This window comes from Lipotes vexillifer, unplaced genomic scaffold (assembly GCF_000442215.2).
Source record: "Lipotes vexillifer unplaced genomic scaffold, Lipotes_vexillifer_v1.1 scaffold563, whole genome shotgun sequence".
NCBI lineage: Eukaryota > Metazoa > Chordata > Mammalia > Artiodactyla > Lipotidae > Lipotes > Lipotes vexillifer.
The window spans coordinates 351,690-378,778 of record NW_006769542.1 but is presented as its reverse complement, the minus strand read 5'-3'; the positions used below and the strand labels follow the sequence as shown (position 1 = coordinate 378,778).

The following is a 27,089-nucleotide window of genomic DNA, read 5'->3' as shown; positions in this document are numbered from 1 at the left end:
TTCTTGCAAGTTTGCTATAGGTTTGAAAATTTTCAAAATAAAAAATTGGTGAAAGTAGATTGCAAATGCCAATCAAATGCCAAAAAAAGGAGTAATATATAAAGCACCCATAGCTAGACATATTTAGGAACCATTTCATAACTCAAATGTTTAAAGATAAAAAATTTTCAGAGGGCCATAAACAGGCTACATACATAGCATCCTTGGGTATAGATAGAAGAAAGGGACCAATATCATCCAAGTTGTGAGAGAAACTTAGTTAGAACACAGATTTTTATATCCAGCCAATTCGAATTTAAGCGTGCGTACAGCAAGAGAGAGATAGAGAAGAAAAAGTATTTTCAGTAATATAAAGACTAAGAAATTTTGTATTCAGAGATCTCTGAAATAATTAGTCAAAGATATGTTCCAGCAAAATTAAAATGAATCCAAGAAACAGGAAGATATGGAATCCAAGAAACAGTGGTATACAAAGAAATTGTAAGCCATAAATACACAGCATTAGAGATATGAAACAGTTACAACAGAAAACCATACTATTAAAAATGTATTTAGTGAATAATTTTCTAGGACAAATGAGTTATCAAATTTAACTCAAGAAGAGTAAAATCTTTTAATAAACCATTAAACCTAGACAGTACTGAAAAAGTAATCAATGAGTCATCCTTCAATAAAGTTCTAAATCTCAGATGGTAGTAATTTATAGTTTCACCTGCAGTGGAAATTATCAGTATCTATTACATAGAGAGAATTCTTACAAATCAACAAGACAGCCTTATTTTTTTTTTAACATCTTTATTGGAGTATAATTGCTTTACAATGGTGTGTTAGTTTCTGCTTTATAACAAAGTGAATCAGTTATACATATACATATGTTCCCATATCTCTTTCCTCTTGCATCTCCCTCCCTCCCACCCTCCCTATTCCATCCCTCTAGGTGCTGACAAAGCACCAGGCTGATCTCCCAGTGCTATGCGGCTGCTTCCCACTAGTTATCTATTTTACATTTGGTAGTGTATATATGTCCATGCCACTCTCTTACTTTGTCACAGCTTACCCTTCCCCCTCCCCATATCCTCAAGTCCATTCTCTAGTAGGTCTGTGTCTTTATTCCCGTCTTGCCCCTAGGTTCCTCATGACATTTTGTTTTTCTTAGATTCCATATATATGTGTGTTAGCATATGGTATTTGTTTTTCTCTTTCTGAGTTACTTTAGTCTGTATGACAGACTCTAGGTCCATCCACCTCACTACTCAATAACTCAATTTCATTTCTTTTTATGCCTGAGTAATATTCTATTGTATATATGTGCCACATCTTCTTTATCCATTCATCTGTTGATGGACATTTAGGTTGCTTCCATGTCCTGGCTATTGTAAATAGAGCTGCAATGAACATTTTGGTACATGACTCTTTTTTGAATTATGGTTTTCTCAGGGTATATGCCCAGTAGTGGGATTGCTGGGTCGTATGGTAGTTCTATTTGTAGTTTTTTAAGGAACCTCCATACTGTTCTCCATAGTGGCTGTATCAATTTACATTCCCACCAACAGTGCAAGAGGGTTCCCTTTTCTCCACACCCTCTCCAGCATTTATTGTTTGTAGAGTTTTTGATGATGGCCATTCTGACTGGTGTGAGATGATATCTCATTGTAGTTTTGATTTGCATTTCTCTAATGATTAATGATGTTGAGTATTCTTTCATGTGTTTGTTGGCAGTCTGTATATCTTCTTTGGAGAAATGTCTATTTAGGTCTTCTGCCCATTTTTGGATTGGGTTGTTTGTTTTTTTGTTATTGAGCTGCATGAGCTGCTTATAAATTTTGGAGATTAATCCTTTGTCAGTTGCTTCATTTGCAAATATTTTCTCCCATTCTGAGGGTTGTCTTTTCGTCGTTTATGGTTTCCTTTGCTATTCAAAAGCTTTTAAGTTTCATTAGGTCCCATTTGTTTATTTTTGTTTTTATTTCCATTTCTCTAGGAGGTGGGTCAAAAAGGATCTTGCTGTGATTTATGTCATAGAGTGTTCTGCCTATGTTTTCCTCTAAGAGTTAGATAGTGCCTGGCCTTACATTTAGGTCTTTAATCCATTTTGAGTTTATTTTGGTGTATGGTGTTAGGGAGTGTTCTAATTTCATACTTTTACATGTACCTGTCCAGTTTTCCCAGCACCACTTATTGACGAGGCTGTCTTTTCTCCACTGTATATTCTTGCCTCCTTTATCAATGAAAAGGTGACTATATGTGCATGGGTTTATCTCTGGGCTTTCTATCCTGCTCCGTTGGTCTATATTTCTGTTTTTGTGCCAGTACCATACTGCCTTGATTACTGTAGCTTTGTAGTATAGTCTGAAGTCAGGGAGCCTGATTCCTCCTGCTCTGTTTTTCTTTCTCAAGATTGCTTTGGAGCTTCCCTGGTGGCGTAGTGGTTGGAAGTCTGCCTGCCGATGCAGGGGACACGGGTTCATGCCCCAGTCCAGGAAGATCCCACATGCCGTGGAGTGGCTAGGCCCGTGAGCCGTGGCTGCTGAGCCTGCGTGTCCAGAGCCTGTGCTTCACAGCGGGAGAGGCCACAACAGTGAGAGGCCCGCATACCGCAAAAAGCAAACAAACAAACAAAAAGATTGCCTTGGTTATTCGGGGTCTTTTGCATTTCCATACAAATTGTGAAATTTTTTGTTCTAGTCCTGTGAAAAATGCGTGTGGTATTTTGCTAGGGATTGCATTGAATCTGTAGGGATTGCATTGAATCTGTAGATTGCTTTGGGTAGTAGAGTCATTTTCACAATGTTGATTCTTCCAATCCAAGAACATGGTATATCTCTCCATCTATTTGTATCATCTTTAATTTCTTTCATCACTGTATTATAATTTTCTGCATACAGGTCTTTTGTCTCCTTAGGTAGGTTTATTCCTAGATATTTTATTCTTTTTGTTGCAATGGTAAATGGGAGTGTTTTCTTAATTTCACTTTCAGATTTTTCATCATTAGTGTATAGGAATGCCAGAGATTTCTGTGCATTAATTTTGTATCCTGCTACTTTACCAAATTCATTGATTAGCTCTAGTAGTTTTCTGGTAGCATCTTTAGGATTCTCTATGTATAGTATCATGTCATCTGCAAACAGTGACAGCTTTACTTCTTCTTTTCCGATTTGGATTCCTTTTATTTCCTTTTCTTCTCTGATTGCTGTGGCTAAAACTTCCAAAACTATGTTGAATAAGAGTGGTGAGAGTGGGCAACCTTGTCTTGTTCCTGATCTTAGTGGAAATGCTTTCAGTTTTTCACCATTGAGGATGATGTTGGCTGTGGGTTTGTCATATATGGCCTTTATTATGTTGAGGTAAGTTCCCTCTATGCCTACTTTCTGCAGAGTTTTTATCATAAATGGGTGTTGAATTTTGTCAGAAGCTTTTTCTGCATCTATTGAGATGATCATATGGTTTTTATTCTTCAGTTTTTTAATATGGTGTATCACATTGATAGATTTGCATATATTGAAGAATCCTTGCATTCCTGGAATAAACCCCACTTGATCATGGTGTATGATCCTTTTAATGTGCTGTTGGATTCTGTTTTCTAGTATTTTGTTGAGGATTTTTGCATCTATGTTCATCAGCGATATTGGCCTGTAGTTTTCTTTCTTTGTGACATCCTTGTCTGGTTTTGGTATCAGGGTGATGGTGGCCTCGTAGAATGAGTTTGGGAGTATTCCTCCCTCTGCTATATTTTGGAAGAGTTTGAGAAGGATAGGTGTTAGCTCTTCTCTAAATGTTTGATAGAATTCGCCTGTGAAGCCATCTGGTCCTGAAGACAGCCCTATTTTTTAAATGAGCAAATGATATGAATAGAAAATGAAAAGAAATATAGGCAGCTAATTCACTTATGAAAAATAAATTTAATCTCAGTAGTAATAAAAGAGGTGAAAAGAAACTTCAATGAGAGATTCTATTTTCCCTCATCAAATAAGCAAAAATTAAATATCCCTCATGATTTTTTTTATTTCTGCAGTGTCAGTTGTTACTTCTCCTTTTTCATTTCTGATTCTATTGATTTGAGTCTTCTCCCTTTTTTTCTTGATGAGTCTGGCTAATGGTTTATCTAGGGAAATAGATTCTCTCATTTACAGTCGGTAGAAGGAAAATGTAAATTAGCATAGCCTTTTCAGAGGCCAATTTGGTAATATATATTAAGGTACAAACTGTGAATACATATACTTTGTCCAAGTTTTCTGCTTTAAAGGATCTGTCCCATACAAATACTGGCATACTCTGGAGAAAGGGGAGAATTACAATGTAAATTCCTTACTAGGGGATACTGTGCATCCATTTAAAAGCAAAAAATAAATCAGAATGCATTAACATGAAAGTATCTCTAACCATAGTAACGTGGCAAAGAAAGCTGTATAACATATATAGTATACTTACTTTTTTTGATGCTGTATATCTGTTGAAATCATCTGATGTTATAATCATCTGATGTGTAAGCCTTCGTCCTTGGTACTGGACTTACAGAACTGAAGAAAACAGATAAGGTTCCTGGCCTTACAGACTTTACATATCCAGTTTGGGAGATGGGAGATGAGAGTGGGGCTGGGGTGAGCAAATAATAAACCAGTTAGCGAATACATAAGATAATTTTCTATTAGTGATAACTGTTCTCTGAAGGCAATAAACAGGGACTGTAGTGGGAAAGGATGTCCAGCGTAAAGTCAGTGCTATCAGTAAATGAGAGCAATTATGATCTCCCCACATATGTTCTGGAATTGAAAACCCCTACAATTCCTATCAATCTCCTGTCTTTCAAGATGTGCCAGCCAGAGAAGATATAATATAATCAAAATTCTGCAGAGATTTTGTAAGCTGACAGAAAGCACCAAACTGCAAGTCCAGCATCCAAGTTTTTCATTCTTGTGCATCTGCATTAGCAGAGCTATATCTAGTCTCTGAAAATGAGGGAAAGTAGGGTGTACTTGGCATTGCAAGCTCATAGGCATGTTTCAGGAATACATGAATAATTATGTTACTTTTTTTTTTTAGAATGTTTTTGTCTTATGTAAGTAGAGTTAGTACAGGCAGTAAGTGTACACAAAGTGGTTGTGGATTGGACTTTACATATGTGTTCGTGTATAAGAGGCATACATATGAAGGAGATAGAAGACTCCAAGAAGGAACATCACGCTACCTTGAGTCCTCCCTGTTCCCATGAATGAAAGTTTTGGGCTCTACAGTCCTGACCACAGGGTAGGGGCTACAGTGGCCCCACGCCAAGCAGAGCCCATAAAGCAGAGAATTTCTTTGTGTGAATCTTCTTCATCCACCATTTGCTATCCAAACCATACTCCATTCTCCATGGCATCTCAAACCCAAAAGAGCAGAACAGGAGCCATGTGTGCTTTCAGGTGGCCCTCTCCTCTAGAGCTTTGAAATGCAGAGGGCTGTTCTGGGGGACACCCACCCTTTTGTCCCTCTATCAAGTGCTAGCCACTCTTGCTCAGACTCACATCCCAAGGCTGACTGCTCAGAGGTAGGTGCCAAATGGACTGCATGTGTGCACTCTACCAGGAGATTCAATGCAAGTGCTTTTAAGAGGTCAGTGCCCTCCCACTGGGAAATGGTAATATGCTATGTACTTAATGGTAATATGCTATGTACTTAATTAATTTCTACCCAACAGCAATACCATAAAATTGGAAAAACAATTCCATCACCCAGGATCAATGTACATAAAGTATACACAAAAGGATCAAAAGTTTTCATCAGTAAATTTGTGTTTGTGCTTTGACTGAATATTCAGAGGTCCACTTCTACTATAGGCTGATGAATGCTGTACAGTTAATTACCAGTTAATTGCTTGTCTCCTTCTCCTTGTGTTGCTACTACATGGGTTAGAAATGACAGGGATGAGATTTTTGCTAGTCGCCTTCAGATCAGGAATCCAAGGGTAAAGCTTCCCATTAGATTTTGCCATAAAGAGCCTTCCTTTTCATAAGTGTTTTTGTTTTATTTTTTATTTTTTTAAACATGCAAAATCAATCATATGATTAGGGAAATTGAGCTACGAGGTAACCAGGTGGAGCTGCCGTCTCATGAATGTTCAATGATACGGGCTGTAACGATTTCTTAACAACCAGTCTGGAGATGTAGCTACATAATACAAATAAAACTGGTTGAAAGAGTGAAAGCAACAATATAGCTACCATTTATACCAGACTACATAATGTTAAACAACAGCTTTGTAATTATTTGTTTTTGTTTTTTGCGGTCCGCGGGCCTCTCACTGTTGTGGCCTCTCCCGTTGCGGAGCACTGGCTCCGGACGCGCAGGCTCAGCGGCCATGGCTCACGGGCCCAGCCGCTCCGCGGCATGTGGGATCTTCCCGGACTGGGGCACGAACCCGCGTCCCCTGCATCGGCAGGCGGACTCCCAACCACTGCGCCACCAGGGAAGCCCTATTTGTATATTTTTTTAATTGTCTATCTCCAGCACTTTAAGCTCCATGAGACAAAGACTATCCTTTCTTTCACCTCTGTCTCTAGTACCAAGCCCAGTACCCGATACTTAGCTGACACTCAGGAAATACTGTGAGTGAATGAACGAGTTAATGAACAACTGAAAAAGCCAGGTTTAAAACCCAGTTCTTCGAAACTGAGTTATTTGTAATGAGGTGGATGGACCTAGAATCTGTCATACAGAGTGAAGTCAGAAAGAGAAAAACAAATACCATATGCTAATGCACATATATGGAATCGAAAACAACAGTACTGATGAACCTAGTGGCAGGGCAGGAATAAAGATGCAGATGTGGAAAACAGACTTGAGGACACAGAGTGGGGAGGGGAAGCTGGGATGAAGTAAGAGTAGCATTGACATATATATACTACCAAATGTAAAATGGCTAGTGGGAAGCTGTTGCACAGCACAAGGAAATCAGCTCGATGCTTTGTGATGACCTAGAGGGTGAGATAGGGAGGGTGGGAGGAGGCTCAAGAGGGAGGGGATATGGGGATATATGCATACCTATAGCTGATTCACTTTGTTGTACAGCAGAAACTAACACAACATTGTAAAGCAATTATACTACAATATATATTTTAAAAAATGAAAGTAAATAAATAAAACCCAGTTCTTGAGAATTCCCTGGCAGTCCAGTGGTTAGAGCTCGGCGCTCTCACTGCTGGGGCCCCAGGTTCTATCCCTGGTCAGGGAACTGAGATCCTGCAAGCCATGCGGCACAGCATAAAAACACACACACACACAAATAAAAAATTAAAACCCAGTTCTTGGGCCTCGTATGCTATTCCCATGATAGCAAGATACACCCTTGCAGATACCCAGAAGTTCAAGGCAGAATAAAGGACATTAACAGAGGATATTGGGGCCATGGACTATAACTCCCATTTAACTTCATATGAATTTATGGCCTAACCAATTCGGAGATTTGTTTCCAGAAAGTACTGATTTATTCCCTTGAGACCAATCCCAGTAAATACAAGTCTTAGTGCATTGGCAGTTCACTACTGTGGACGGCTACCCAGTACATGGTGCTTTAGTTGATTGCACTTTGTGGTCTCAGCAGAGTGAGGCTGGATCTTGAGACTGGGCTCTTTCCTCATAGAATGATACACTGAAGGAGGTTGGAGAGCCAAGGAAATGGAAGGCAGGTCCATAATCTCTGCTGCTTCTCACAGGCCCAGAGAGTTAGTGTCAGAATCAGAGAGAACGGCAGGAGCTCCTATTTCTTCTGCTGGGTGTCACCTGCTCCTGGCCCTTTTACCTGCCCCTGCATCTGAGGACCGAAAAAGCAGCACAGTTTCACAGGCTGAATCTCCTCTCCCTAGCTAATCTGATCTAACTCACGAAGAATGGGTTACAAAGCACCAATACTCCCTCAACGGCAGGGCCCTTACTTTAATCTTGATCTTCAGGTGGTATTGACCTCAGGGAGCTTTCCCAGAATGTTGTAAAAATATGCTATACACACACACACACGCACACGTTATTTTAGTATTCAAAGAAGTTTCTAGGGTTAATGGAGCATTTGACTCAAAGCATAGCCAACGTTTACAGTGATATCTTGGGTATAGAATTTGCATTTATGATTTCTTATCCCCTTCTCTTTACCAACACCAACCCCCTTAGGAAAGGAGCCTGGAGGGGGAACCAAGAGTTTGGATTGCAAAATTGAGGAGTGTGCTGAAACACCTGCTCTAGAGGACTCATCATCATCCCCTGTAGATATTCAGCAACATTCCTGGCAGGTTTCCACAGACATTGAGAACACTGAAAGGTAAGTGGGAAGTTACCCTAAATAGACTGCCAGTCCTCCTCTAGTTAACACTCAGGGGCTAGAGAGAGTCGAGATTTTCTCTTTCAGATTCAGAAACAGAGCTCTCAGTAAACTGAGATGAGAGACGGTAAGGGGTCCAAATCCATCTGCGGAATGACAGCAGAGCCTCCAAGAGATGTGGGCTCCCAGGCCTCTGCTTTTCCCACTCCATCAGCCTTGCATCTCCATGGAGATGAAAATGGAGTGCTTCCTTGGGAAGGGAGGAAGGTGGATCTATATACCCATCACAGCTCACCCACCAGGCTGGGTCCCAAAATTTCCATTTGTTTAAGAGAGAAGAATTCAAAATTGTGCAAAGATGCCTCCAGTAGATTCTCAGATTTCAGGTGTATGGAATGGCCTATTCAGTTGCCAGTAAGAGGCTGAGTGTTCTGTCCAATTCACAGACAGCTTTCCAAAGGGCTGTCTTCTCTTACTCTCCCACGATGTAGATGATGGCCCCTTAGTGGTCAAAGTGAGTTAATGCATTTGTCTTAACAAGCAGTAGCTCACGGCTAGAGAGGGAGTTTCTTTCTTGGGAAGAAGAGATTCTACAGTGATTCTATTTCATTTGGGAAAAGGAAGCAATAACAATAATATAATCATAAACGCATCTAGATGCTAAAAATTCCATTCTGTGAGGCAGAGGGACAAGCCCCTTGTTTATTGGCCTTCACACTGATATCTTGTCCTTTGCTACTGATGTCCCCTGAGCCAGCACGAAGCAACTGAATACTAGGCAATTCCATCGAGGACTCTGTGTGTGTGGGGTTGAGTCATTGACAAGATAATGAACACTATTTTTTTATTTTTAGAAATGTATCACACAGTGACATTTAGAGCCATTGTAGTTCTACTTTCAGATTGTAATATAATTCTAAAGCTAATTAACCAAATTTCTGTGTTTATAGAAAATTGAAGCATGTGGTAATTACGTGCTATTAATAAAACTGGGATTTTGTCTAAGCTTGGAAATCCAACAATTCAAACAATAAAGCTGTTTGGCACAGTTTGATAGAGCTATAGACAAATGATGAGTGATTTCTCTTAATTTATAAAGTAGAAATGCTTTGCTCTATTCCCAGGAAGAAATATCTGCCAGAGTGCCATGGTCAGTGTGTAATCCTTCAGCAAAGCCATTTTCCTTCTCAGAAACCTTGCACAGAATCTCTATCCAAGCCTTGTAAGCTTGTCAGAGAGCAAGCTATGGCTGATAATAATAATAGGAGAGCCTAGCCCTCAGCGTTGGAGGCATTTCAGTTCAGCGTAAAAGTTCAGATTCTGGTCAAAGGAGGTGGGAGTGACTGGGAGAAGTAGGCACAGTAGACCCGGCCTGGGAGGGGGCTTCCTTGCTTCTCCCTATCACTTTGCCCTAAGAAATCTGTGGGTCTCAAACTGGGCTGCACATTAAAAACATTCCAAGCCAATTTAACGTGTTGACCCTTGGGAATGCTTAACACCTGTGTTACTGTGAATTCCAATCACGATAATGAGAGACGACAGGGAGTGAAACCACACAGGCAGGACAGCCCAGAACATCATCACCCAGCCTCAGCTTTGCCCAGGGTTCCCCTGTTGTTCTAGTTGTGTGCCCTTCACCTGCCCTTGGAAACGCGATGTACTGTCCTCATTACCAGAGGCTCTTCTCTGATCTCAGCCAGGTCCAAGTGAAGGCAGATATGAGGGCTCTTACAGAATGCCCTGGGGAAACGTTTGTCAGAGTAATTCTTATTCCTTCCAGAGCCAGCCCAACTCAGATTTTCTTTTTTCTTATACAAGCAAAATAAATGCAATATTTGCCTACTGGAAGCTGGAGCTGGTACAGTTAGGCACAGACTTTGTCCTTCAGTTGTCTCACAGAACAGACGGTTTGAGATTACATTTCAAAAATTTGCAGCTTATATTTTTTCTTTTTTATCAATTTTACAGAGACATGAGAGAAATGAAAAACCTTTTAAGCAAACTCAGGGAAACTATGCCTTTACCATTGAAAAATCAAGGTGAGTCTTGTCATTTCTCTTTGAGGCAGAGGATGTTTTTAACATGATAACCTTGGGTCTTGTTTCTTCAGAAATTAAAGCAAGTTGGTTTTTTTTTTTACACAAGCAATAGAAGGCATTGAGCCTACAGTTGTCTTTCCTCGAGAAGACAAGCGAATGAGAATAGTTTATCAGGTGAATGCAGTTTTGCTCTGAGGGGGAGCTGAGAAACACTCTGATGCCACAACAGACACCTCCTCCACTGGCCCTATCAGTCAAGAGCATTTATTCATTGTATACGCTGTGAAAAGCACTACACCATGTGTGGCAAACACAAAAGGACCGAAGACTTGGCCCTTGTCCTTAAGAAGTTTACAGCCAAGTGGAAGAGACTTAAGAACACTTCCAGAGGAAGATCCCTGCCATCTACGTGTTGTGTTGTTATCTAAACAAAGTAATAGTAATAATTAACATATTGCCACTGTGATTTTGCATCCAATTCCAATGTATGGGGTTTTTTTCCAAACCGCCAAGCAATTATCGGACACCACCTGGGTGTCCTGCAGTTCAACTGAATTCTGACACTAACTGGGGACAGCGTCGGATTCCATGAGTTAAGGGTTCAGTAGTCCTAAAAGACTGCCCGCCCTCACCCCCAACTTTAGACACCAATCCCAAGTCCAGGTTGTCACCTGAGCTTCTGACATCCAGCTATAGATCAGAGGGTCCAATGAACTCCTTCTTAGGTTCAGTTAGTTCACTAGAGCAGCTCATAGAACTCAGAGAAACATTTTACTTACCAGATCACCGGTTTATTATTACAGGATATAACTCAGGAACAGCCAGAGAGAAGAGATGCATAGGGCAAGGTATGGGGAAAGGGCACAGAAATTCCATGCCCTCTCCAGGAGTACCACTCTCCCCAGTCTCAGAAGCTCTCCAAACCCTGTCCTTTTGAGTTTTTATAGTGGCTTCTTACACAGGCATGACTGACTAAATCACTGGCCATTGGCAATTGATTCAACCTCCAGGCCCTCTCCCCTCCCTGGAAGTCAGGGGGTGGGATTGAAATCGCTAACCCTCCAATCACATAGTTGGTTCTCCTAGCAACCAGCTCCCATCCTCAGGTGTTTTCCAAAAGTCACATCATTAACATAACAAAAGACATCTTTATTGCTCTCTAAGGAAGTTCCCAGAGTTTTGGTAGCTCCGTGACAAGAATGAGGTCAGAGACCAAATATATATAAATTACAGTATCACAGCCACTATCCTAAATACCTTAGATGTATTAACTACATTAACTTATTTAATTCTAATAACAGCTTTGAGGGAAATGCTATTCATGTTTCCCAATTTACAGGAAACTGAGGCACAGAGAGGTTAACTAGCTTGGCCAAGGTCACACAGACTGTAAGTAGAAAGGCTGGGATGTGATCCCAGGTAGCCTGTCTCCGGAACTATCCTATGGGAGTATACACCAGAAAAGGAAGCAGAAACACAGAAAGGGAAAGGGGATATTCACTAGAATGTAAGTTCTGTGAGGGAAGGGCCTCTGTATGCTTTTGTTAACTGTTTTATCTTCAGTACCTAGAGAAATGCTCGGAACATAGTAGAATAACACCCAGCATAAACATTAAATGTTTGTTCAACCTGCACCCAACTTTGCAGCCCAGAGTCTGAAGATATGTACAAAGGACTAATAATAATCACTTTCACTAAGCACATATGGCCAGAGCAGCTTTAAGGGAAGCATCAGCTTCAGAGGGTGGTCCATAGAGGGTGGAGAAAGGGTTTTTAGAAGTAAGAAAGATACACCTTGTTTCCACCGAGCAAAGCCCAGGCGGGAGGGAGGGCAGGGTGCTGCTTGCCTCTGGGTGAGGAGGGAGAAGATTTGGCAGCAGAGCAGGAGCTCCGCTTGGCTCAAGGAGCAGCGTGGCAGAAGGTGGAGAGGTGGAGGTGAGAACACCAGACAGTGTAGTGTGACCTGAGCTGCAAGGGACGGAGGCAGGTAACAGAAAATAAGAGGCAGGCGATTGACATATATACAATAATAGGTATAAAGTGGATAACTAATAAGAACCTGCTGTATAAAAGAAATAAAATTCAATTAAAAATAAAATAAAATTTAATAATAAGTAAAAAAAAAAGAAAGAAAAGAAAAGAAGAGACCGGCAATGTGGTGCATCAGGTACTGCAAGCACCCCCGAAGGGCCTGGTGACCGAGGGTTCCTGGCTTGAGCCGTGGGTACAGTGTTTGGGAGGCCTTGTAGGGTTTTAAGAAAACAGTGTTTTACTACAGAGTGTTGTAGTAATGAGAGCCCTCTGGACACAGCCTGCAAGTTTGCTGCTAGAAACAAGCATGGTTAAGGCTAGCCTTGGGTTCCGATGCTTGCTCTGCCATTTTCCTGGAACAAGTAGTTTAACTTCTGGAAATGTACATTTCCTTATCCCTGAAAAAGAAATTAGACCACCTACTTCAGAGGATTGTTGTAAGGATTAAATGATTAAACGCATGTCAATACCCACTACCAACCTTACAGAGAGCAAGCGCTCAACAGATGCATTATTATTATTCTTATTGTTATTATTGATATTTAACAGCTGGCCCACCAACCTAGTTCAGGAAAACTCCAAATCATCATCAAATTGAACAATATCTGCTACATTTCACTCTGAAGCAGACTATGTATAGCATCCATGAAAGGTTGATCCTGAGGCAGCTCTCCAGAATATTGATCCCTGAGACTTTGGATTTGGGGCTCATGTCTGAAGCTATCCTTGCCTTCTTATTATGTAGGGCAAGTCCCCCCCCCACCAATAGGATGTGGTTGTTCTTTTACTTCACATCCAGTTAGGAGGATGACAACCCAGGGACCCCCAGGCTGAGTTTCATGGATGCCATAGCCTATATTTTAAATTAAATATCTGAAACATTCCCTCTATATTTAGTGAAAGTTCATCCAACAGTTTTTGAATCAGGCATTATTGGAAAAATAGAAATTTTATTTTCTTTACTTAGGACATTTTTATAATCACAAAAAGTATAATAGAAATACTGGGACTTCCCTGGCAGTCCTGTGGTTAAGTCTCTGCGCTTCCACTGCAGGGGGTGTGGGTTCAATCCCTGGTCAGGGATCTAAGATCCCACATGTCAAGTGGTGTGGCCAGAAAAATCCAAAATTATAGTAGAAATATTTTGTATAACTTTGTACTAGTTTTATAAACGGAAAAAATAATTAGAATTTTAAATACATTTTAAAAATATAATAATAGTAATGAATGATTGATACTGTGAGTAAAAACACAAGTGAAAAGGGGAAAAATCGAAACAAGTGATGCCTAGGACTTGAATCCTAAACCCATTTGGGCCATGAAAAGGAAAAAGCTAGGAGATAGAAGGACTTCTTCAGGAGGGAGTAATGCTATATGATTTTAAAATAATTTTTAAAATTCAGGTGAAGTCTTGTGGGAAATTAAGGTTTCTTCATTTGGGGGAGAAATGGGAACCCTTAGCACGTGCAGATACATCTCTGTTCTGGGCATGTTTAATGGGTACTCACAGCATGACGTCACTGGGAGCAGAGTGGTGGGGAAGGGGAATGCGAGTCTCCGCTGGGATGTCTGAGAAGGCCTGAAGGAAGGAGAGCAGGTCTGTTGGAGTCACCATGGGAACATTTTTTAGCAGATGCATGCAGCACTATTTTAATAAGCAGGTCAGCCAGATCCCTCACTCTGCGTATACCAAGATAGAGCATAGGGGCTGCCCCATGACCTTCCTGGAATTCTTTTCAGGTGATTGATTTATTACACAGGTCTAATCTATGCAGAAAATGGTGTGGGGTGAAATGTGGGAAAATGTGTTCCAGTTTTTTTCTGTAGGACCTTATTGTCAAAACATAATTCTAACTGGATGAAAAGCATTACAGAGAGCCATCTGTTTTCCTTGTGGCTGCTTCTTTCCTTTCTCTTTTCATTCCATTTACACGTGAGTTTGAAGCGCAGAGAAAAAAGGGAAAAGATACTGCTCCTGGTCCCCCTTTTTCCTACTCAAACCCTGACCATGTGGAAATCCTGCCAGGCACATACGGGGTGCGGGTGGGGAACCCACCCTGGAAATGCTCTGAATCCCCTGTTCTCCAGACTCCATCCTGTCCCGCAACTCAGAAGCTCTTCCATGTTGATTTTAGCATTTCAAGATTGAATCCTATCTTCCCGCCTTCCCACCACAATCAAAACTTGACTCAACAACAATATGCTTTAAATTGATTTCCAGTGACAAATAAAGGAAGGTGGCCAAGATCAGGAACTGTAATGGTTAGTGATTAAGCCTTTATTTGAGACGGGACCTTTGCTTCCGTGCTTCCAGTTTAAGGCTGGAGACAGAGGTGCACAGAAGAAAACTCCCTTGCTCGGCTGCAGCTCCCGGCAGCCTCCCGGCAACGTCCAGGTCTCCTGGCTCTCAGCCCTCTGTCCTTTCCTCTGCTTCAGCACCTCTCCTGTCCTACATTCCAGGTCACTGGCAGTGCTGTAGGGAGCTTCATTAATTATGAGAGTCCTGCTGTGTCAAATGGATTACAATTGGAACCACCTGTGTAGAGCCCACAAAGTTACCAACAAAGGCTAAAAGGAGATGGGAAAGTGAAGGACAAGCATCTTCTAAATGCAGGCTGTAATCAAACAAAACACTGCAGAAATAATTTAAGCCTGAAAGACAGTTTCACCTTTTCCAAAATTCTGACTTCATGAATGCTGTGTGATGTGTCAATACATTTACTCTTGCCTAGAATTCAGTTGGTGGTACCACGCATTAGAGTCTGTCTGAAGTGGATCAGTCAGGAATTTGCAGCTGTTCTAGAATGGGCCCCCTCCTGCAGACAGTCCTACTCCAGACTAAACTGGGCCTAGGAACAGTTCCCCCATTCTCTACACCCCTGATCCACTCCAGTGTGGACATGCATAACTAGAACCAACATAGCCATGGCAGGCGGAAGAGTTCTCTGGCATCTGGCTGAAGAACACTGAGCAGTTATGCCACCTGTTGCCTGGAGATGACTTTTTAGGTCCTTCCCCAGCACCTCGTATAAAGACTTTCTGTGCCTCAAGTTGGTGTCTGAATGTCACTCTGGGCAGTTTTTTGTTTTGTTTTTTAATTAATTTATTTATTTTTGGCTCCGTTGCGTCTTCATTGCTGCACGTGGGCTTTCTCTAGTTGTGGCGACCAGGGGCTACTCTTCATCGCAGTGCGTGGGCTTCTTATTGTGGTGGCTTCTCTTGTTGCGGAGCACGGGCTCTAGGCTCACGGGCTTCAGTAGTTGCAGCACGCAGGCTCAGTAGCTGTGGCTCGCGGGCTCTAGAGCACAGGCTCAGTAGTTGTGGCACACAGGCTTAGTTGCTCTGCGGCATGTGGGATCTTCCCAGACCAGGGCTTGAACCCATGTCCCCTGCATTGGCAGGCAGATTCTTAACCACTGTGCCACCAGGGAATTCCACTCTAGGAAGTTTTACTGGTTACCCCAGATCCTTTGCAATCTCTACAACATTTTGCCCAGGATTCAGCGTGACATATGCTATCCCTCCCCCGCTCCTCCAATCTAATCCACTCATCACTGATCACACATCAGTTTCTAAATACATTATTCTAATTATGTTGAGCCACTACTCAAATTTTATGTGTCTACACATTGTCCATTGAAGGAAAAAGAGACTTCTCACCTCATCATTTCTTGTCCCCACCATCATCCAACATGTGATAGTCACTTACAATATGCCAGATTCTGTGTCAGGTGCTGGGGATGACTCCCCCTAGAGGCTTTCCATCTCAACAGGACAGAATGGGATGTGAATCACCTGGGAAGCTTTTTCAAATGACATAAGCCTCCCCTTGCAGAGATTGTGATGGAGCCTTCAGGGTATGACATGTGAACTCTGGAAACAACTAACACACACACACACACACACACACACAGATACACACACACAGATACACCCACACACACATATACTATTGGAAAGACAAAAAAAAATAGCACTTAAAATGCAACTATTAGCTAGATACAGGTTGCTATAAGGGCATATTAATAGTTAGAAACAGGGCTTCCCTGGTGGCGCAGTGGTTGAGAGTCCGCCTGCCGATGCAGCAGACGTGGGTTCGTGCCCCGGTCCGGGAGGATCCCACATGCCGCGGAGCGGCTGGGCCCATGAGCCATGGCCGCTGAGCCTGTGCGTCCGGAGCCTGTGCTCCGCAACGGGAGAGGCCACAACAGTGAGAGGCCTGCATACCACAAAAATAAATAAATAAATAAAAATTAAAAAAAAAAAAGTTAGAAACAGGTTGCTACAAGGGCATATTGGATTCTCACCTAGTCAGATTTTAGTTGTAAATGGGGAAGGAGAAGACAGGAGTAGTTGAAAATTGCTTTTTGGAAAGTATCTGAGCTGAGATTTTTTAGGATAAATTGAAATTAGCTAAAGAAAACGATGAAAAGAAGACAGTCTAGGCAGAAGATTCTGAATGTGTGAAGGTGTCTGAGGAGATGACAGAGCAGGGCATTTTGATGAACTATAAGCACTTCATTATTTGGGAAAGTGGTTAGAAAAGAGGCTTAAGGGCTTCCCTGGTGGCACAGTGGTTAAGAATCTGCCTGCCAATGCAGGGGACACGGGTTTGAGTCCTGGTCCAGGAAGATCCCACATGCCGTGGAGCAACTAAGCTCGTGCGCCACAATTACTAAGCCTGTGCTCTAGAACCCGCAAACCACAACTACTAAGCCCATGTGCCACAACTACAGAAGTCCGCACACCTATAACCCATGCTCCGCAACAAGAGAAGCCACCTCAGTGAGAAGCCCAGGCACTGCAACAAACAGTAGCCCCCACTAACCGCAACTAGAGAAAGCCTGCACACAGCAACGAAGACCCAATGCAGCCAAAAATAAAATAAATAAATTTTAAAAAAGAAAAGAGGCTTAAGAGAGAGACTAGAGGGAGTCTTTCAAGATGGTGGAGTGGAAGGACCTTGAGCGTACCTCCTCTCATGAACACACCAAAATCACAACTAACATCTGAACAACCATCAATAGAAAAGACTGGAACCTACAGAAAAAGATCTTCTACATCTAAAGGCATAAAGAAGTAAGCACAACGAGACGGCAGGAGGGGTGCACTTGAAATATAACCAAATCCTTAACCTCCTCCCCCCGCCACCCCGCCTTGGGTGACCTTCCAGAGGCTCTCCCACAGAGGTGAGCATTCTGAGGCCCACATCAGGCTTCCCAGCCCAGGGGTCTGGCATTGGGAAGAGGTGCCCCCCAGAGCATTTGGATTTGAAGGCCAGCAGGGCTTATTTGCAGGAGCTCCACAGGACTAGGGGAAACAGACTTAACTCTTAAAGGGATTGCACAAAATCTCACGTGCACCAGGACCAAGGGTAAAAGCAGTAACCTCAGAGGAGCCTGGGCCAGACCTACCTGCTGGTCTTGGAGGGTCTCCTGAGGAGGCAGGGGGTTGGGGGGGGAGTGGCTGTGGCTCATGCTGGGGCCATAAGAGCTGGTGGCAGATATATTGGGGATTATTCACCTGCATTAACTCTCCTTGAGGCAGACATCTTGCTTGGGTCTTTAGCACCAAAGACCCGGCCCCACCCAACAGCCTGTAGCCTTCAGTGCGGGATGCCTCGGGCCAAACAACTAACGGGTGGGAATACAGCCCCACAGCCCCACGCATTAGCAGTCAGATTGCCTAAAGACTTGTTGATCACACAGCCTGCCCACCAGAGGGCCAGGACCCAGCTCCACCCACCAGTGGGCAGGCATCAGCCCTTCCTGCCAGGAAGCCTACACAAGCTTCTAGACCAGCCTCACCCACCAGGGGCCAGAAATCAGAAGGAAGAAAACTACGATTCAGTAGACTGTAGTCTGCAAACACAGGCCAGACACTACCCTGGGACCGCTGGCCCCTGGCCCTTGGGTGAGTGCACTGCTGGGACCCATAGGACGTCTCCTACAGAAGGCTACTTCTCCAAAGTTGAGAAACGTAACTAACCCCAAATGAGGTGGCAGAGGAATGTGTCTCAGATGAAGGAACAAGATAAAACTCCAGAAGAACTAAGTGATGTGGAGATAGGCAATCTACCCGAGAAAGAGTTCAGAGTAACGATTGTAAAGGTGATCCAAGAACTCAGGAGAAAAATGGATAAGTTACAGGGATTTTTTAACAAAGAGTTAGAAAATATAAAGAACAACCAAACAGAGTTGAACGATACAATAACTGAAGTGAAAAACACATGGGAAGAAATCAATAGTAGAGTAAATGAAGCAGAATGGATCAGTGAGCTGGAAGACAGAGCAGGGGAAATCACTACTGTGGAGCAAAAAACAGAAAAAAGAATGAAAAGAAATGAGGACAGTGTGAGAGACCTCTGGAACAACATTAGGCACACTAACATTCACATTATAGGGGTCCCAGAAGGAGAAGAGAGAAAGGGCCTGAGAACATATTTGAAGAGATAACAGCTGGAAACTTCCCTAACCTGGGAAAGGAAACAATCATCCAAGTCCAGGAAGCTTGGAGAGTTCCATACAGGATAAACCCACAGAGGAATATACCACAACACATTGTAATCAAAATGACAAAAATTAAAGGTAAAGAGAAAATATTAAAAGCAGCAAGAGAAAAGCGACAAATAACATACAAGGGAACTCCCATAAGGTTATCAGCTGATTTTTCAGCAGAAACTCTACAGACCAGAAGGGAGTGGCAGGATACATTTAAAATAAGTGAACAGAGTATCTGTCAGGCAAGAGCTGCTGTGATGGTTTATGATGATGCCAATAAAAAGTGGGTGCCAGCTGGTGGTTCAACCAGGTGCATCAGAGTTCATATATATCATCATACAGGCAACAACACATTCAGAGTGGTGGGCAGGAAGATTCAGGACCAGCAGGTAGTGATATATTGTGCCATTCCTAAAGGGTTGAAGTACAATCAAGCTACACAGACCTTCCACCAATCGTGGGATGCTAGACAGGTGTGTGGTCTCAACTTTGGCAGCAAAGAAGATGCCAATGTCTTCGCGAGTGCCATGATGCATGCCTTAGGAGTGTTGAATTCACAGGAAACAAGGCCAACATTGCCTAGACAAAATTCACAACTACCTGCCGAAGTTCAGAATGGCCCATCACAAGAAGAATTGGAAATTCAAAGAAGGCAACTACAAGAACAGCGATGACAAAAGGCGCTGGAGCGGGAAAGGCTGGAGAGAGGAAGAATGCAAAGGAAGAGATTGGAGAGGGAGAGGTTAGAAAGGGAAAGGCTGGAGAGACTGTACCGGGAAAGGCCAGAAAGAGAGCTGCAAGAGCAGCTAGAAAGGGAGCAGCTGGCATGCGAGGGAGAGCGAAGAATGGCAAGTGCCGCTGCCCCTGCCTCTGTGGAGACGACTCCTCTGCTTCTGAGCCAGGCTCCCAGGCAGCCTCTCAGCCGCGGAATCTCCAGCCCAACAGAGCATTGTCTTGGGACCACCTGCACCTCCACCACCCCCGCTCCACTCCCACCAGGACCCACCAGGTCCTGCCCAGGCATCAGCCGCGCTCCCTCCTCCCCCAGGGCCCCCTCCACCCCCTCCACTTCCGTCCTCAGGGTCCCCCCTCCGCCCTCTCCACCGCCTTTTCCTAATCAGGTACCCCTCCTCCCCCGCCCCCACCTCCTGCTGCTCCCCTCCCTGCATCTGGATTTTTTTCCGGTATCCGTGTCTGAAGACAATCGCCCTTTAACTGCACTTGCAGCTGCGGTTGCTGGAGCAAAACTTAGGAAAGTGTCACTGGAGGATGGAGGATGCCTCTTTCCCAAGCGGAGGGAATACCACTGGTGTGAATTCGGCCTCATCTAAAACAGATATGGGTCGTGGAAATGGATCCCTTCCGTTAGGGGGTAGTGGTTTAATGGAAGAAATGAGTGCCCTGCTGGAATTGCTGAAAAGGGATCAACAATAGAAACAGAACAAAAAGAGGACAAAAATGAAGATTCAGAGCCTGTAACTTCTAAGGCCTCTTCAACAAACACACCTGAACCGACAAGAAAGCCTTGGGAAAGAACAAATACAATGAATGGCAGCAAGTCACCTGTTATTTCCAGACGGGATTCTCCAAGGAAAAATCAGATTGTTTTTGACAACACGTCCTATGATTCATTACACAGACCAAAATCTGCGCCCTCGTCACAGCCCAGTGCCAACGGAGTCCAGGTGGAGGGACTTGGACTATGACGGGCTGAAGCCGGACATTTTAGATGAAATGAGAAAAGAATTAACTAAGCTAAAAGAAGAGCTCATTGATGCAATCAGGCAGGACCTGAGCAAGTCAAATACTGTATAGAGAATCAAACTAAGGAGAGACAGGACTTTAATCTGGAGAAAGGAAAAAAAAAAAAACAACAAAGAACAACTGTGGTAACAACAACAAAACCCTTACATTTTGTGAGCTGTAAGAAGAAAATGGAGACAAAGGAGGGAAAAACCAACATACTTTGAAAGACTTCAGACATTACTACCCTGGTGATAAGCTGTTTCCCTCCCAGTTTGCTGCTTTTTTCTGACCTTTACAACAGGATGGAAGAGAGTCGTATAGGAGTTCCTGTATCAGTTATGCAGAAAATACTGAATCCATCAGGCAAGATCACCGTGCACTGAGATATTTTCATGTCAAGAGAAAATCACACATTTTCCACAATCCATTGCTAAAATAAAGAGGAGAAAGGCTTGAGAAGTTTTCTTCAGAGAATGGTGATGAGGAATTTAGCAAGTTATGCTATTGTATTTTTTCTCTCAGGTTTGTCTTCCTATCATATTTGATATTCCATGAATAATTGAGTTCAGCCCTATGTAGGTTAAGATCATAAAATGTGGAACAAAGGGAATGGTATGTGCTTTCAAAGGGTGTTATTTATAAGAAATGTCCTAAAAATGATTTGTTCGGAGTGAGGAATTTTAGAATGATAGGAAGTCTCTCGAGTTTAGCCTTCATGCAATTTTGTAGATTCAAACATAAAATTTGTCCATAATTTAAAGATTTAGATGCCTTCCTAAATTGTTGCAATGTTTTACCAAATCTGTGACTCCTACATAACACAAACCAGTGGTCAAATGTAAAACAATATAGTGTAGATTCACTGTAGGTTTTCAACCTGTTTAAGATTTATGCATGTGGACATATTTATAATGTAATTATAAATTATAAAATTTAAAAACCACCACAAAATTTGCTTTTTAAAATTGCAGACAGTAATGCATGTCAAACTAATATGTAGTGGCCTTTTCAAGGCCTAGTCCCAGGGAAAACATTTTGTAGAGTATAGGGGAGTGGAAGGAAGGGAAGGAATAATTTTTTATTCAAAGTTAATTTCTGCACTATCTTCATTTTCAGTTATCTGCATGAATAATAATGAGGAATATTTTGTGACTTTAATTGGTAAATATGTTAACAGCATCAAGTACTTAATCTTTTACATCATGTCTTCAGCTATTTGTATTTTAACTTAAATAAGTTCAATGGTCTGAAACATGATTCTGAGCTTCACATGAATTACATCTTACTGTGGAACTCAAAAGTTCCATCCCTGAATTTGGCAGTTGTTATTACCTTGGCGCCCTGTGGTTATACAGGTGTTCAGGTACACGTTCCTGACTACAAAGCTGCTTTTGAATCTTATGTTGAAATACTAGAAAAGTAACAATGATGGCAGCAATTAAGGTCACATAAATCATTAGATAAAGAGAAAACAGTGAGGGGGGTCCTGCATAATTTTCTTTTAATAAATAAAGTGAGACTTAGGTGGTGGGAAGAAGGAACTAGATACTCTACTTACCACCGTGTGTGCATGCGTGCGTGCGTGTTTGTGTGGGCACTCACGTGTGTGTATGTTATCCACTCCCTTTTCTTTGAAACTTCTAAGATTAAAATAGGGAAGAAATCCTGTATGTTGCAATGATATAATTTTTTGAAATTTTAGGAAATCAAAATTCTCCAGGCTCTCCATCTTGATTTATGCTTGAGTTGTTATGTGCCATATTTGCTTTGAAACTTTTGATTATCAGTAGTTTTACTAAAATTTTGAAGAAATAATCCACTTCCATCAGCTATCTAGATTTCTTAATCTAAGTTCTTAAAAACAGAACTTGTTGATAGCATAGTTTTCTAAGTGCTGCAAGTTTGCAGCCATCACCACTTCAAAGAGGTTTGAATGAGGGAATTTTTTCCCTTGTTAAAATAGTTCTATTTCTGTAGAAACTTCAGTTTTAGATCTGTGATGGATGAGCTATCATAATTCAAGTATACAGTTCTTTTTTTCTATCAACTCTTCATTGTCATCCAATAGTGAAGACATTAAAGATGCAGCAAGCTTATGAAGTACTAATTTCTAAAAGAAATAGAGGCATTTTCATCTTTATTATTGTACTTTTGGTTATGCAAACACTTTGATGATACAAATGTTTATGTCCCCCATAAATCTGCTCAGAAATCACTTTTGCTTTTGTTGATTAAGTTAAACAGTCTATAGTAGGATAGAGTACTGGGTACAAGTGGTCCAAAGTAAGATAAAAGACTACAGTAAAAATGCTAGATCTTAAAAAAGAAACTGGTTTATGCACTAAATGTTTTGTGCCTTGGTCTAATATTAACATGATGTCTGTGTAAAATGACAAAAAGAACCAGTGTTGAATCACGTTTTATTTCCTGTCATTCTGCATTATCCCAGTTTGCTAAATGTGTTCTTTCCGAGAAGTTTGATTGAATTACTGCATCCATTTACTGTCCTATGTGACAGTTTTGTCATTGTTAGAGATTTCAGCAATTAAAATGGGGAACAGAAGCTTACGTTATTTTCCTTATCAAAACTATGTTCCTTGGAGGCACAATATTATGATGGTTTTCATGCTCTTGTACATTGGATGTCTTAAGCTGAGTGCAGTTTAGGGGATCCTTTCTAATTAGAGGAAGGTACTTCTTTCCTTCAACACTGTGATCTGACCTGTGACAAATCTGTACTATACACGATGTAAATGGCTAACAAGTCAATTGCAAACCAACTGAATGTACAAATGTACAAATATTAGTGCTGGTGCTAATATCAGAATAGTCATCATGATCTCAAAGTTTGTTTCAAAATTTTGCAAGCATCAAGTGTCAATCAAAACTGAAGATGAAACATTAATGAATGTTGAATTCTCATGCTTTAGGTGTACTTCCTTATTAGAGTTTTGGCTTCTCTGCTGTTTTTACTGTACTGTTCATTTAAATTTCCTACATTCGAACTTCATTTGTGCGACTGAAATAAAATTGCAGTATATATTAAAAAAAAAGAGAGAGAGAGAGAGAGAGAGACTAGAGAGGTTGGGGGAGGCCCCTCTAATTCATGTTAAGAGGTTTAGACTTTATCCTGAGGTCACTGGAGGGATTCAGTTAGTAGGCAAGTACAATAAGACAGGGGAGAAATGCTTACAATCTGACCTAAAGACCAGGGCTTGGAGAAGAGGATATGACCAGTTGGATGATGTACATAAGGCCAAGGCAGAATCAAGGATGAAACCTGGGTTCAGACTTGGAAAGTAGAGTGAATGATGGTGTCAATCACTAAATTAGAACAGAGCGGTACCAGTAGAGGTAGAGGACAGGACAGTTGAAGTTCTGGATGTGGGGGGACTCTAAGAGCGATGCTCAGTGGTTGTGATGGATGTACATGTCTTATGCTGAGGTGAGACATGCGAGCTAGAAGGACAGGAAATACAGATGCAAACATCAGCAGTGTAGTGGTAATCAAAGCCCTAAAAATGGTTGAGACCACCCATGGAGAGTACATAGAGAAGAGCCCTGAAATACCAAAATGTAAGAAGAGCAGTTTACAAAAACTGAGAAGAAACTCAACATGGTATAATAAGAAAGCTGCAAGGAAGGAATGGCTAATAGTGTGGGGTAGTTCAGCTAGATAAGAACGGAAAGTGTCCATAGGATTTAGCAACAAGTGAGTCACTGGTGAGGTTGGCCAAAGTAGCTTACTTGGAATTGGGGGCCCGGAAGCCTAATTAAGGAGGGTTGAGGAGTAAGTGGGAGCTGAAGACCTGGGCAGCAAGGGTAAATTTATTAAGTCTTTCATAAAGAGTTGCTCATAGAATGGTGGCTAAACAGGGTTGGAAGCAGACAATGTACCAAGGGCTATAGCAATTGTATGGAAGCAGGAAGGAAGGTAGAAGCACAGAGCAGTCAGAAAAGACTTTTCTGAAAAAAAGAGATGGTGTGTGAAAGGGCAGGGAGGCAAGGGAAGGAATGGCCTTATTTAGGGAATTCTAAGTAGTTCTGTTTTAGACCATCCCCTCCTTCATATGCCTTTCATTCCAGCCAGACTGGACAATTTACTTGGACCCAAATTCAGGCTGCCTTTGACCTCCCTGTCTTTGACCTGCCCTGACCTCCTCCTTTGACACTGTTTTCTCCATCCCGAATGCCTGCCCCCCTACTTCACCAAATGTCTAAGTTCTCCCCATACCTTGTAGCCCAGCATGAACACGGAGCCCCCAGGAATTTTCCACAGATGTCCTCTTTACAGATGGGAGTAATTTCCCCCTCTGGGAATTCTCAAAGCATTGTATTTGTATCTCTGTAATGGCATTTCTAATGAAGCCTCCTGGTTACTCAGACAAAGATCCCTGAGGCCAAGGTTCACCTTTCTCTTAGGACCCATCTGGTATTACCCTCAGCACCCGACATAGAGCCCTACACTTCGTAGAGCTTTAATTAATTCAGTGGTTCTCAAAGTGTGGTCTCAGGACCAGCCGTATCAGCAGGTCCAGGAACTTGTAAGAAATGCAGATTGCCTGGCCCGCCCCAGACCTACTGATTCAGAAACTCTGGAGGTAGGGCCAGAAATCTGTGCTTTAATAAGCACTCAGATGAAGCTGATGCAGCTTATGTTTGGGAACCCTGGGATTAGCTGAGGTTCTCCTTTTTTAACAGATTAGAAATGTGCAACTGCAGTTCCATTATAAGCACTTCTCTTGACTTAGAGAATATAGCTTTAAACTCACTCAGTTTATTATTTGAAAACTTCTCATTTTCATGTCCTTCTGTTTCTTAACATATCATTTATGTAAAAAATATTTTATTGGCAAAAGAAATTTGAGCAATAGAGAAATGGTATTACTGTACCTTGGGGGACTCCAGCATCCTTGGCATTAATAGGGATTAAACATTAAACATCCAAGAATTAAACATTAAATGACTGGGGTTTGAACTTACTGATGACTGAATACCCTACTCTCCTTTTCTTTCACTTTCTGCTATCCTTTCCTGCCTCCTCTTCTCTTTCTCACTTTTTATTTTCACATTTAAAACTCTCCTAAGTTACAGTTCTCTGAGGGTATGCACTTTGGAGAAAAGATACCATAAAAGTCTCAAACATTTCCAATAAAAAACAAAGATTTCCCAGCAAGTTCAGATGGATTAGCACAGAAAGTTTAGAATGAGTGGGGAAACATCCCATTTTGCTCACATTCTGTTGACAGCCCCTCACTTCAGAGACAGGATTTCAGTATGTGGGAAGACATCTTTCCTTGACTTTAAATTGACTTCAAACCATTCCAGGCAGACTTAATGCTCAGTGAATTTCAGCATTTACTGCAGATGTCAGCTTCCTAGAGTGTAGAAAGCTGCTCTGAATTTCTGCCAAGAATTTTTGAGCTTTTGTGTCACCTCAGCCCTAGGTGATGATCAGACAAGCTCCAGGCTAAGCAAAGGTGTCATAAATGCTCAACTAAGATGCCCCAAACCAGCAGTCGTCCTTAATAGGCAGTCTGTCCTTTGCCTAACATCTGAGCACTTTCTCATCAATCCTAACTATGAATGCTATATATGTATGTGTGTGTGCATGTGTGTATATAGCACTCACAAGTGAATGTTATACATATATATATATATGTATATATATATATATACATGAAAAGAAGGCTGAATGAGGAGAATTTCAATAGCACAAAGGTTTTTTGATTCACTGTAATGAATGCACAGATACAAGGGTCAGTCTTGATACAAACCTCATAATACCTGTGTGCTTTTAATACCTAAAAAAGAGAGAATGGGAGCAAATATACCACCACAGCACACACATGCACACTTTCTTTGTAAACACAACATACCAACATATGTAGATATTTCCTCATGTAGTGGGAATGATACACATCAGAATTGCATTTTATTGTGTAATATATAAATACCAACGAGGTCACTCCCAAATCTCTTAAATGACTGAAGAAAGGCAAGCATATAGGGAATTCAGGAAATAAATGGGAATTCAGGAAATAGATCTCAAGTCTCATAGAAGTAGAAATAAGATTTTTCTTTGCTATTAGTATCTTCATAGTTTTGGTAATTCTGTTCCAAGGAAGCATTAACTTCCAGCTGAACTTGAGTTTTGGGAAGTGTAGTCAGTATTCAAAGAGATTCCAAAAAATAAAATTCTTTACCCTTCAGGGTCTGCTGTATCTTGGCCATATCCAATTAGGTTAAGTTCACTGATCATTTGGTGGTTAAAGAAGTTAAGAGTGCTGGGGGCTTCCCTTCCCTGGTGGCGCAGTGGTTGAGAGTCCGCCTGCCGATGCAGCAGACGCGGGTTCGTGCCCCGGTCCGGGAGGATCCTACATGCCGCGGAGCGGCTGGGCCCGTGAGCCATGGCCGCTGAGCCTGCGCGTCCAGAGCCTGTGCTCCGCAACGGGAGAGGCCACAACAGTGAGAGGCCCACGT

At 41.9% G+C, this 27,089-nt stretch overlaps 1 protein-coding gene and 1 pseudogene across 2 annotated transcripts in view; both read left to right on the top strand.

Annotated features, from left to right (window-relative positions):
* The window catches only part of RGS7BP (regulator of G protein signaling 7 binding protein), a 122,061-nt gene that overhangs the window by 88,612 nt on the left and 6,360 nt on the right, over positions 1-27,089 (top strand). The window contains exons 4-5 of one of the 2 annotated variants that reach the window (XM_007445644.1): positions 8,143-8,290; positions 10,259-10,329. In XM_007445644.1, the coding sequence (XP_007445706.1) occupies positions 8,143-8,290; positions 10,259-10,329 (219 nt within the window). Of the gene's footprint in view, positions 1-8,142; positions 8,291-10,258; positions 10,334-27,089 lie in introns of those variants that run through there. The other variant, XM_007445645.1, reaches the window with a different exon arrangement.
* On the top strand, positions 12,483-20,675 carry LOC103088665 (protein enabled homolog; annotated as a pseudogene).